Raw genomic sequence first — 13318 nt, forward strand, 5'->3', positions numbered from 1 at the left:
ATCCCCATAAGCAGAAACCTTTGGGGACACTAGTCTCAAGGTAGGAAAACCTAAACTGAAATTGATGAATTGCTGCATGCTCAGTGTGGACAAGCCTGAGACTTAAAAACTCCCAGGGGACCCAGTCATAGAAGGGTCCCCACACTTTTGTGAGTTTCACCTCTAGAAGCTTAAGAAGGTTCTCACAGTGAACACTGGAGAAAAAGCTGTTCATGCTTCCAGAAGGGGAGGTGAACCAGAACCATTCTGAAGTACACCAGAGCATCCTGTGCTTCTTAACAAGGCCTTTCCTCAAGAGAAAATGTTTTACCAGGACCTAAACTACTGTTTTTTTTCAGAGCCTAACCTACCTGGAGGAAGGGAAGTACCCAACTCCAGCCCTGTCTAGCCATCACATCCCACCTGGGCTGAGAGATGAGAAGCACTTGTGAAGTTCACAGCCCAGAGGCACAGGCTCCCTAAAAGACTGAGACCTAATAATAGGCTATAGAATGCTTCCCTTCCACACATCTTACTTACATTACTAAAGGCCTATTTGCAAAAGTTACTGTTACATAGTACATCGTGTCTGGCCATCAAGAAAAAATTTCAAGGCATATTAAAAGGCAAAAAACACAGTTTGAAGAGACAGAACAAGCATCAGAAACAGACTCAGATATGGCAGGATGTTGGACTTATCAGGGAATTTAAAACAATTGTACTCAATATGCTAAAAGCTCTAATGGATAAAGTAGACAGCATGTAAGAACAGATGAGCAATGTGAGCTGAGAGATAGAAATTCTAAGAAAGAAGGAATGCTAGAGATCAAAAACTCTGTAACACAAATGAAGAATGTCTTTGATGAGCTCATTAGTAGACTGGACACAGCTAAGGAAAGAATCTCTAACTTGGAGGTATCACAAAAGAGACTTCCAAAACTAAAAAGCAAAGAGAAAACAAAAAGACGTAAAGAGACTTAAAAAAACGAGAGAGATCACATGTGAGAATAACGGTACAACTATGAAAGGTATAACATGTGTAAAGAGAATTTTAGAAGGAGAAAAGAGAAAGGAACATAAGCAATATTTGAAGCAATTATGACAGAAAATTTCCACAAATTAATGTCAGACACCAAACCACAGATCCAGAAAGTTTAGAGAAAACTAAGGTAGTATATGTGCCCCCCCCCAAAAATACACCTAGTCCTATATATTCAAACTGTAGAAAATCAAAGGAAAAGAAAAAATCTCGAAAGAAGTCAGAGGAAAAGAAACACATTACCTACAGAGGAGCAAAGGTAAGTATTCCATCCGACCTCTCTTCAGAAACCATGCAAGCAAGAAGAGTGGAGTGAGATATTTAAAGTGTTGGAAGAAGAAGAAAAAAACACCTTAGAGTTCTGTACCTTGCAAAATTATCCTTGAAAAGTGAAGAAACGCTTTCTCAGACAAAGGGGTTGGTTCTCCAAAAAGAGATAATCCTTAATGTGTGTGCGCCTAACAACAGAGCACTGTGGATCTTGATGGATCTTACTTTCTTTTTTCTTCCTGGGCACATGGGAATGGGCATACTAGATGCTGGGGATTCATATGCTATGTTGAGCACATTTTATTATTTAAATGTGGATGATCCCCAATTTCTGATCGCTCCACCTATAATTTTTAACATTGTGATGTGAAAGCAATACACATTCAGTAGAAACCATACTTCAAGGACCCATCTGACCATTCTGTTTTTCACTTTCAGTACAGTATTCAATAAATTACATTAGATATTCAACACTTTATTATAAGATATCATTGTGTTAGATGACTGTGCCCAACTATAGGCTAATGTACTTGTTCTGAGCACATTTAAAGTAGACTAGGCTAAGTGTATTAAATGCATTTTTCACTTACAATATTTTCAACCTACCATGGGTTTATTGAGATGCAACCCCCTTGTAAATGGAGGAGCATCTGTGCTACTAATCCCAATCAGTCATGAAGTTAAATTAGCTTAATTTCATCAACCCAAACTCTGTAAAATAATTTTAAAAGGTTTATTCTGTGCCAAGTATGAGTGACTGTGGCCTGGAGTCATGCCCAAGAAGCCTTGAGTAAGTGGTCTTGCTGTGGTTGGGTTACAGTTTGGCTTTATATATTTTAGGGAGACAAACTACACATAAAGTCATAAATCAATACATGGAAGGTATACATTGCTTTGGTCCCAAAAAGATAGGACATCTTGAAGTGGGGCATTACAGATTTTAGGTGGGTTTATAGATTCTTTGATTTGTAATCTCTTAAAGAAATGAAGCTTTGTCTAAAGCCTTGGAATGTTTTAAGTTAAGATAAGGAAGTCTGTTAATCAGAGACAAGGCATGGAATATATACCCAGACTCAAGCAATCTGTTAAGTCTGCAGTCCCCCACCCCTAGGCCTAGGACCAGTACCAGTCCATAGCCTGTTAGAAACTGGGCCACACAGCAGGAGGTGAGTAGTGGGTGAGGAAAGCTTCATCTGTATTTACAGCTGCTCCTCATCACTGGCATCACTGCCTAAGCTATGCCTATCCTCCTCCATGCCCCATCTCCCTGCCCCCTCCATGGAAAAATTATCTTCTATGAAACCAGTCCCTGGTGCCAAACTTTACTGTTAAGTAAATGGATGACCTGCAGGTGTGGTTTAAGCTTTGGTTTGCATAGCCCTGGGCCTGTCAATGAGTTACAAAGGACATCTCCAAGAAGGGAAGAGGGCATGAGGGGGCATGAGGTGGCATGTCTGACCTCCCTTCTCATGGCCAGCAACTCAGCTTTAGGTTATTTCTGTGGTCCCCTCGGCCAAGTGGGGGTCCATCCAGCTAGGGGAAGATTAAGATTTTATTTTAGTTCACAATTTTCTAAATTGGATATTCATTTGAGCGATCACCTAATACTGTGGGCCCCAACCCCTGGGCCACAGCCCGGTACAGGTCCGTGGCCTGTTAGGAACCAGGCTGCACATCACTGTCTGAGCTCCGCTTCTCCCCTGCCTGCTCCACCCCCATCTGTGGAAGAATTGTCTCCCATGAAATGGGTCCCTGGTGCCAAAAAGGTTGGGGACTGCTTACCTAATAGTCACCCCTCTTGTAGGCCAATGAGATAGGCTCCAGTGAGTCAGAACATACATGTTGTGTCTGACTTAACCACACCTCTGAAACTCTTGCCACATTTAGCCACTGTTAAAATTAATTTCCTCAGGTCCAATTCAGGATTCAAACTATAGGGATCATAAAGTATGTGCTTTTTCATTATAAATGATTACTTAAAATTTTTAGGCTTTTCTTCATAAATATAATATAGGGGTTACATTAGAGGCTCTTTAAGATCCATCCCAGCTCCAATATGCTTATAATCTATTAAAATAAATTATGAACAATTAGAGAAATGTTAACAATTATCTGTGTTCTTCCTTGGGTCTTTCACTACTGATAACATAAAGGTTAGTGACTTGAGTCAAATTTTATAAACACAACCATGTATGGCACAATGTCCACAGATGACGATTCTGCTCTTCAGAAAAAACAGTTTTACAGATATATTCTCAACACTTCCCTTCTCAGTACTGAGGACGTTTTCTATGCCTACATTTTAACCATGTGTGCTGCAAATCTGCCATACTGACCACCAGCCCGTGTGAGCTACTCAGGACCATCATTTCTCTCCCACCTTTCGACAAACCATGAGCACCTGACAACAAACGGCACGTGCTCCATTCCCTCAGTGCCTACCTTAGTATCCTGTAAGGTTTCTCTGTATTTCAGTCAGTTGATAGGAGAGACTTAAAAGTGAATGCAGAGTAGGTGATGTGCAGAAAATAATGCCAGGTTTTAAAACTTCTAAAATTAAAAAAATGCTTAGTTAGAATATTATTAAAAGAAGAATCTATGGAACGAAATTGCTGTAGGACACTTCGAGCCTCCTTTGGTGAGTACAGTGAGCCAGGTGACCAATTAATTTAAAATTGCATATGTTATTTAAATTCACAGATTCTGTACATGCTGCTCATTTGTGAGCATTATATCTTTGCTCTCCATAAAGTCTGTGACTAAGAGGATATTCCAGTGGCACTTCTGGTTTTCTTGTCCCTCTTTTCTTGGATCTCTGTTTTTTATTGTTGTCTTGCTATGTTAGGAGTGTGTAAGCACAGTAAGGCTGTAAAATTTGTCTCATGCACATTTGGCAGCCAAGCCATTAAAAATCTTGATATGTGAAAGTGTGGGAGGGTGATTTCTCAATGTAAAACCTATTGCATTGCTTGACTCTTAATTCTTAAAAAAATCTCCATGAGAATGTTACCCAGTCTCTCCAGGTAGGAAAATTCCTATGGGAAATGTCCATTATACTAAATATATCTTTTTAGAGGCTAAAGGACCAGATAGCACCAATGTAGTAGAATCAAGATGACTTGAAGTCAGCCTCTTTTCCACTGAATACTGCATAATACTGCAGGTATTTATGTAGCTGAGTGATGCTTTACACTGCCTGAGTCATTGTTGGGGACTTCAGAGAACCCAAGGTGTGTTTCTTCCCTTAAGAGACTGTGAAGTTGTTTTGTTTTTTTATTTTATCAGAACAAATATAAGTACTCAAAGTGACAGAAGTACATCAGAAATTATGTCAGCAGGCAGGCAGCTGTCAGCGCTACCACCTGGAATACTTCTGTCAGAGATGCTCAAGGCACGGGACTCTTCAGTGCTTGGTCACTGATTGAGAAGCTGACACAATTAAACAATTTTATTTAATACAGCTGATTCTTATTATATTCCACCAGTATGTGGCTCACATTATCCCAAAATGTATCTTTTATAAATTTTTTTGATAATGAGAGAAACAGACACACATACAGATGAGGAAAATACAGATGATTAAAAAAAAATGTGCAGGCAGTTAAGAGTTTGCTCTCATGCTTGCGTAGATGTAAAAAAAAATAGTTTTAAGAACTAGGAAGTCATCTTTCGCACTATATACTTATAGACATGACGTCCCAGAAGTTTGAACACCAGTTCCCCCAACATACTTTCTATCGGAGGCCCAGTTCTGGCTAAGTCCACTGTTATACAAACCCAACCCTCAAAATCTCTGCAAACATGCAGTATAAACTTCAGTTAAAAAGTTCATTCAAATGAAGACTCTTTTGCTTTGCGCATTCCTGCCGGCCTCTGCAGCCCAGTGACGCCTCCTCTTTGCCCGGTTTCTGCAGCGGACGCGGCGTGGACGGTGGTGCGGCACAGCGGCCCCGACGCCGTGACGGTGCGAGGCGCGGTCCGAGGGCGCCCGCGCTCCGCGGCCTCCTTCGCGTACGCGGCCGGCGCGGGGCAGCTGCGGGCCGCCGTGGGCCCGGCCGAGCGCTGCGAGCAGCGGCTGGCTCTGCGCTGCGGGACGGCGCGGCTCCCGGACGCGCGAGGTAAGGGCGGCGGCGAGGGCTCGCGGCGAGGGCTGGCGCCGGGCAAACGCGAGCGCCCGCGGAGGTGAGCAGCGTTTCCAGCGAGGCCAGGCCGAGGTCGTCTACGTGGCGCTCGGTTCAACCCCCGACCGCTCGCCCAGCCCCTTCCGGGTCTTGATCGGAGGAAGGGCAATAAGTAGCGCTCTCCTGACAGTTGATAGACGCTCAGCGATCACGTGCAGGACTAGTGATGTGTATTTTTTTTTATTCAAGGGGAATTTTGCTAATAATATTATGACTTAGCTTTCTGTTGACAGTTAGGACATAATGGCTATAAGGGTGGGTTGAGTCTAACCCAGTTGTTTCCCGAAGACCAGCGGGAACCAATAATGCGTCCTCCTTACTCTTCTCAAAGTCTGCTTCTAAATCTCCCTGTACCATTTTGGCTTCTGCCCTTTAGAGTATCCCATTATGCCAGGATGTCACTGTGTATTCCGCAGGCCCACCACCCCCACTTTGGTGGAGGATGAAATAACTGAAGTTACTACGAGATTTTTTCAGCTGGTCTCTCATTTTTCCCAAATGATCCAACATATATTTTTTTCTTCATAAATCCAAGTAATCCTTAGGAAGCTCTGTTTGCAACATAACCCTCTTCTCTTAAGTCAGAGGCACATTTTTTTCTTCCTCTTTCCAAGAATTCCCACAGTCTCCTACAGAACTCCCCACTGCTCCCCAACACAGGTGCCATATGGTTTACTGCAAATACTTTATTATTAGTGATAGTTAAATACTGAAGTTTGCCTTTCATTTTTTTAAATTTAGCAATCAAAAATAGTATATGTTAGTACCATAAGGAAGCCACTTTTTTTCTTTTTTCTTTTGAAACCAAAGTCTCTCTCTGTTGCCCTGGCTAGAGTGCTGTGGCATCAGCCTAGCTCACAGCAACCGCAAACTCCCGGGCCCCAGCAATCTACTGCCTCAGCCTCCCGAGGAGCTGGGACTACAGACCATGCCCAGCTAATGTTTTCTGTTTTCAGTAGAGATGGGGTCTCACTCTTGCTCAGGATGGTCTTGAACTCCTGACCTAAAGAGATCCTCCTGCCTCGGCCTCCCAGAGTGCTAGGATTATAGCTGCGAGCCACCACACCTGGCCATGGAAGCCACTCTTAAATTTCACTCTTAAATTTTCAATCCACAATCTTTTGTTAAATTGAAAAGTGGTATGTGACTCTCATCTGGAGGTGGGCCTGGCCCACGCCTGTCCTGCCTTCCCTAATCTTCACCTCTCCTGGCCACTTGGCCCCTGGAATATGCCAGACCATGTTCTTCCCCAGGCCAGAAGCTTTCCACCACTTCCTCCACTTGGATGGTCTCCCCACTGCCTTTCACTCTCTTTAATCTTACCCACTATGGGAGACCTGTGCTGTCCCCACTTGAGTCCCTTCTCAGAGTGATCTATCTCTTCTTTGGATGCCTGTCAGCCACTTCAGCCTAGTAGAAAAAGCAAAGGATTTGTTCCATTTCCAAATATGAAGTTCACCTTCCAAATCTGCTACTTAGCAGCTCTGGAAATTTAGCTCATTGCTTACTCTTTCTAAGGCTCACTTTCCTCTCAAGTGAAATGGACCTAATAGTTCTGATCTCATAGGATTTCTTATATAAATGAGATCACCTAAAGAAAATTCAGAGAGTAAGAAATTCTCATTCCCAGCTCTCTAGTTTTTTATATTTATGGTTGGCATTACAAAATTTAATTATGTATTAGTTCATTGCTGTTGAATTTTAATCAGTAAGAAAGATAATTACAGCAATCTAAACCAAGACTATGTAACAAAACACATTGGATTAGTTAACTAGGCAATGCCAGGCTAGGTGAAGAAACTGAGCAAGTCACAGGGGAGTGAACCTCTAATAGAACCGGAAAACCACATCACCCAGTGAGTCAGTAGGAAAGCACCACGTGTGGACTGGCCCACAGCTTGGACCCTGCACAGGTCAGCAAGAAAACCGTCCCCACGGGCTAGTATTTAATGCATGCATTTGCTAGCTATTACCTATTTGGATTTATTTCTAGATATAAGGATTATTTTAAAACAACAGAATCAAATTTTTAATTTGGAGAATAGATTATTGAAAGTGAAAAAATGTGAGTTTATAAAACTACTTTAAGAACAAAATAGTGTCCCTTTTCTACAGGCTCGAAATACCAACATTCCTCTTTTGTATGTCTGATGGCTACCTTGACAAAGCTGCCACTAGAGAATTGTAAATATAAACTTAATTTAGACAAACATCTAGGATGGCCCCAATATTGCCAGGATCTCCTAATTAGGGTAGAGATGAACCAGGAGGATAGCGTAGCCTAAATTTTCTTTGTGATAAGAGAGTTCTGACATGCTTCAGCTTACTAGTGGCCACAAACAAGTCAGGAGAAACTTTCATCTTACACTATGTAACACTGTAAAATGAAGTAACATCTGACTCTGTATTGTACTCATGCCTGTGTCCTGTACCCAGAAATTATGATTTAATTTGTCTGGGGTGTAGCTTTGGAATTTTAGTTTAAAAGATCCCCAGGTGATCTTTTGGAAACTCTTGGGCTAGGAACTAAATAATCAAAGAAATTGAATATTCTACTCCGGTCATTGATAATTTACCTATTTCTTCTCTTTTGAAAAAGAGAATATATTTTTTCTTTATAATTTTCTTTTTTTTTGCTTAACTTTTTTTTAATTTTGAGATAATTGTAGATTCACATATACTTGTGAGAAATAATAGAGAGAACCTGAATACCTTTTACTCCGGTTCCCTGCAATGGTAACATCTCATAAAACTATATAGTTCACTATCACAACCAGAATACTGACATTGATACAGTCAAGATTCATAATGTTTCCATCAGCACGAGAATCCCTCATGTTGCCCCTTAATAACCACACTTGCTGCCCCTCCCATTCACCAGGCTGTAAGTCCTAGCAACCACTAATCTCTTCTCCATTTCTATGGTTTTTTTAAATTCCAAGAATGTTATGTCAGTGGAATCATGCAGTATGTACCCTTTTGCAGTTGAGTTTTTCCACTCAGCATAATCCTCTCTAGATGTATTTATGTTGTTGTGTGTATCAATAATTTGTTCTTTTTTATTGCTGAGTAGTAACCAGTGGTATGGGGGTACCACATTCATCCTTTCACCCACCGAAGGGCATCTGGTTGTTTACACTTTGGGACTATTATAAATAAAGCTTTTATGAACATTCATGTACAGGTTTGGTGAGAACACAAGTTTTCGTTCTGTGGGACACATGTTCAAAAGTGCAATTGCTGGGTCATATGGTAATTGCGTATTTATTTTTATAAAAACTTGCCAAACTATTTTCTAGAGTGGCTGTACCAATCCCATCAACAGTGTATAAGGATTTTATTTCCTCCACATCCTCATCAACACTTAGTGTTGCCACCAATTTTTATTTTGCCTTTTCTGATAGGTGTATAGTAATATCTTTATTGTGGTTTTAATTTGCATCTCCCTGATGTCTAATAGTATTGAATATCTTTTCATGTGCTTATTTGACATCTGTATATCCTTTTCAGTGAAATATCTGTGCAATTTTTTTTCTATTTTCTGATTGGATCAGTTTATTTGTTTGGTTTGTTTTGTTATTTTACTTTTGAGTTTTGAGTTCTTTATATGTTCTAGATACTGGTCCTTTTTTGGATATGTGATTTGCAAATATTTTTTCCCATTCTGTAGCTTGTCTACTTGTCCTCTTAATTGGGTGTTTTATAGAGCAAACGTTTTAATTTTGATGAGGTCCAATTTATCATTTTTTCCTTTTATGGATTGTGTATTTGGTGTGAATTCTAAAAATTCTTTGCCTACCTCTAAATCCCAGAGGTTTTCAATACTTTTCTAAAAGTTTTACAGTTTCACGTGTTACTTTTAATTCCATGCCTCATTTTGTGATAATTTTTGTATAAGGTGTGAGAATTAGGTCAAGGCGCTCAGGTACATGTACACTCTCTGTTTTTGTTTTGTTTTGTGTTGGTTTTTTGCCTAAGAATGTCCAGTTGCTCTAGAACCATTTGTTGAAAAGGCTATCCTTCCTACATTGAACTGTATTTTCAACATCGTCAAACATCAGTTGGACATATTTCTATGGGTCTATTTCTATGTTCCCCAAATGATTTCTATTCTTTTAAATTTGCTAAAGTGTTTTATGGCCTAGAATGTGATCTAGCTTAGTGAAATGTGCATGTGTATTTGGAAGGAATACATATTGTGTGGTGGTTGAATGAAGTATTCTATAAACGGGAATTAGATCCAGTTGATTGATGGTGCTGTTCAGTTCAAATCAATCCTTAATGATTTTTTGCCTCCTGGATCTGGCAGTTACTGATTTGTCTTTGTCCTTGAAGTTCCATCAGTTTCTACCTCACATCGTTTGACTCTTCTGTTGTTAGTTGTATCTTCTTGGAGAATGTACCTCTTTATCATTGTGTAATGCTTTTATTCATTCCTGATAATTTCCTTGCTCTGAAGTCAGCTTTGTATGAAATTAATATAGATACTCTGGCTTTATTTTGATTAGTGTTATCATGATACATTTTTCTCCATCCCTTTACTTTAAATCTGTTGTTTTATATTTAAAGAGGATTTTGGTAGACAACATATAGTTGGATCTCGTTTTTTGTCCACTCTGAAAGTCTTTGTCTTTTAATTGGTATATTTAGACCATTCATATTTAAAGTGATTATTGATACTTGGAGTAATATTTACCATATTGTAACTCTTTTTTATTTGTTGCCCTTTATTTTCTTTTTTCTTTTTCTTTCTTTTTTTTTTGTTGAATTCCTCTCTCATTTTTTCTTTTCTTGTTTTAATCGAACATTTTATATGATTCCATTTTCTCTATTCTTCTAGCATATCAATTATACTTCTTTTTAATTGTTTTAGTGGTTACCCTTGAGTGTGAAATATATATTATAACTAATTTACTTTCAAATAACACCGTTCCACTTCATTGATAGTGCAGGTACTTTATAACAAAGTATTTTCAGTTCTTCTGTCTGATTCCTTATTATATTTCTATCATTCATTTCACTTATCCATAAGCTATAATCACCCAGTACATTGTTGCTATTATTATTTTGAACTGTTGCCTGTACATTGATTAAGAAAAAGACAAAAGATTTTATTTTACCTTCATTTATTCCTTCTCTAATGTTCTTCTTTTCTGTATGTACCTCTGACCCGTATCATTTTTCTTCTCTCTGAGAATCCTCTTTTAACATGGCTTGCAAGGCAGGTCTGCTGGTGATAAATTCCCTCAATTTTTGTGAGTCTGAAAAAGTCTTTATTTCTGCTTTACTATTTAGGATAATTATACTGGATATAGAATTCTAGGTTAGTGTTTGTTTTCTCTCAACACTTTAAATGTTTCACTCCATCTCTGCTTGCTTGTGTGATTTCTTAAAAGAAATCTGCCATAATTCTTATCCTTGTTTCTCTGTGGGTAAGATGTTTCATTTTACTCTGGTTTCTTTCAAGATTTTCTCTTAGTCTTTGATTTTCTGTAGTGTAAACATGATTTGCCTATGTGTAGATTTTCTTGTATTTATTCTGCTTCGTGTTCTCTCAGATTCCTGGATCTGTGGTTTGGTGTCTGTTACTAAATTTGAAAAATTCTCAACCATTATTATTTTAAATATTTCTTCTGTTTCTCTCTGTTTTCCTTCTCCTCCCTGTATTCCCATTATGTTACATATGTTATACCTTTTGAAATTGTCTTACAGACCTTGGATATTCTGTTTTGATTTTTCATCCTTTATTCTTTTTGTTTTTAATGGGCAGTTTCTATTGACTTATCCCCAAGCTCACTGACTCTTTTCTTAGCCTGGTCCAGTTTACAAATGGGCCCCTCCAAGGAATTATACATTTCTGTGACTGTATTTTTTTTAAATCTCTAGCATTTCCTTTTGATTCTTCCTTGGAGATTCCCTCTCTCCGTTTATATACCCATCTGTTCTTGAGAGCCCTTAACATATTAATCACTTTTTGAACTTAGAGCCCTTAACATATTAATTATTATTATTTTAAATTCCTGTTCTTGTAATTCCAAAATCTCTGTCACATCTGAGTATGTGTATGACGCTTGCTTTGTCTCTTCAGACTGTGCTGTTTTCCTTTAACATGCCTTGAAATTTCCTGTTATAAGTTGGACACGTGGTATTGGCAAAAGGATCTGAGGTAAGTAGGCCTTTAATGTGAGGTTTTACGTTTACCTGGCAGTGTTTACTCATTGTGTAATTGTGGTGTCAGAGACTAAAATTTCCTCTGGGGTATTTTTTTTCTTTCCTTTGTTTTATTTGGGGTTTCTCTATAGACTCCATCTTAAGTACAGTCCAAAGCTTACATTTCTTCCACCTGTAACCCCCGTTATTATGCAGGCAACCTATTGATGTGGTGGTAAAGTATGGGGAGAGGTGAAGCATTCTGCTCTCCTGTGATTAGGTCAGTCTTTTCGTGAATCTGTTTTTGTGGGATGTGACCTTCACAGTGCTTCTCAGCCTCCTTCCCCTTCCCTTGGGTGAGAAAGGAAGCCAGAGGGGCTGGTGCTGGGAACTTCCCTTCCCCCAGGCTCTTTATGCTCTAGTAAACTAGTTCCTTTGGATGTTGTTAAGGAGAGCTGGGTGTTCTGGGTTTATTTCAAAATGGTGACATCTTCCCTTCCCCTGCTGGGGACATGAGAGTATTTTTCTCCTTCCTGTCTTTTCCCTGAGAACCTGGTGGGGCTCCTGGAGATAAAACTCACAAAAGTGTATGAACCCTCTAAGGCCGCCCCCACCGCAGGAGTTTTGAATCTCTCCAGCTGGTCCTTGCTCAGTATCCACCAATTAGTCAATTATGTTTTAAGTGCTCCTGCCAGACTGGCCCCTACTTCTGCTCCATTAGCCATGATTCTGTTTTTGGGAATACATTTGCCCTGTGACTTCAATTCTCTAAGGGATCTAAGGAGAGTTGTTGATTTTCAGTTAGTTCAGCTTTTTGTTGTGATGATGCGAGTGATGACTTCCAAGCTCCTAAATCATGTCAGATTGGAAACCAGAAATCTCAATTTTTGCTTCATTTTTTTGAGGGTCTGTTGTTTGTTGCATACACTTTTAGAATCAGCATGTCTTCCTGCTGATTGCTTTTTAAAAATTATATGTAAAGTTCCTCTTTGTTCCTAGTATTTTTAGTTGTTCTGAATTCTGTTTTATCAGATATTAATATAGCTATTCTTTCTTTCAAAATTAATCTTTCAGGGTGTATCTTTTCCCATCCTTTTACTTTTAACCTACCTATGCTGTTGAATTTAAAGTTAGTTTCTTATAAATATCACCTGGTTTGTGTCATGTGTTTTTTATTTTTTTCAGTCCACTCTGCCAATCTCTACTTTATAACTGTTATATTTTAGCTATTTATATTTAAGGTGATTATTATAATTTTCTTACTGGTTATTTGATATTACAATATACATATGTGACCTATGACAGTAAACTTAAATATTTTAGCTTTTCCAGTGAAATATGGAGTCCTTATTTCCCCTTAAGTCCTCTATCTTCTAAATGTCATGAAGTATCATAGGGCATTATAACTTTTGTATCAGTTATCACATATCTTTTTAAAAATTAATGATAAGAAGTATAGTGTATTATTAATATATTTACCCATATTTCTGCTCTTTTCATTGTTATTTCTTCTTTTCTGATACTCCAGGATTCCTTCTATTATCATTTACTTTCTTTTTGTAAAACTTCCTTTATCCATTCTTTAGGGAACCTATTCTTTAGGGAATAAATTCTTTTAGTTTTCTTTTCTGTTAAAAAGTTTTTATTTCCATTTTATTTTTGAAGGATAGTTTCTCTGGATATAGAATTTGTAACTGAC

At 38.7% G+C, this 13318-nt stretch overlaps 1 protein-coding gene across 1 annotated transcript in view; it reads left to right on the top strand.

Annotated features, from left to right (window-relative positions):
* The window catches only part of LOC138387136 (contactin-associated protein-like 3), a 211636-nt gene that overhangs the window by 155084 nt on the left and 43234 nt on the right, over positions 1-13318 (top strand). The window contains 1 exon segment of the mRNA XM_069474040.1: positions 5203-5406. Within this exon segment, the coding sequence (XP_069330141.1) occupies positions 5203-5406 (204 nt within the window).

Source organism: Eulemur rufifrons, chromosome 7, assembly GCF_041146395.1.
Source record: "Eulemur rufifrons isolate Redbay chromosome 7, OSU_ERuf_1, whole genome shotgun sequence".
Taxonomy (NCBI): Eukaryota; Metazoa; Chordata; class Mammalia; order Primates; family Lemuridae; genus Eulemur; species Eulemur rufifrons.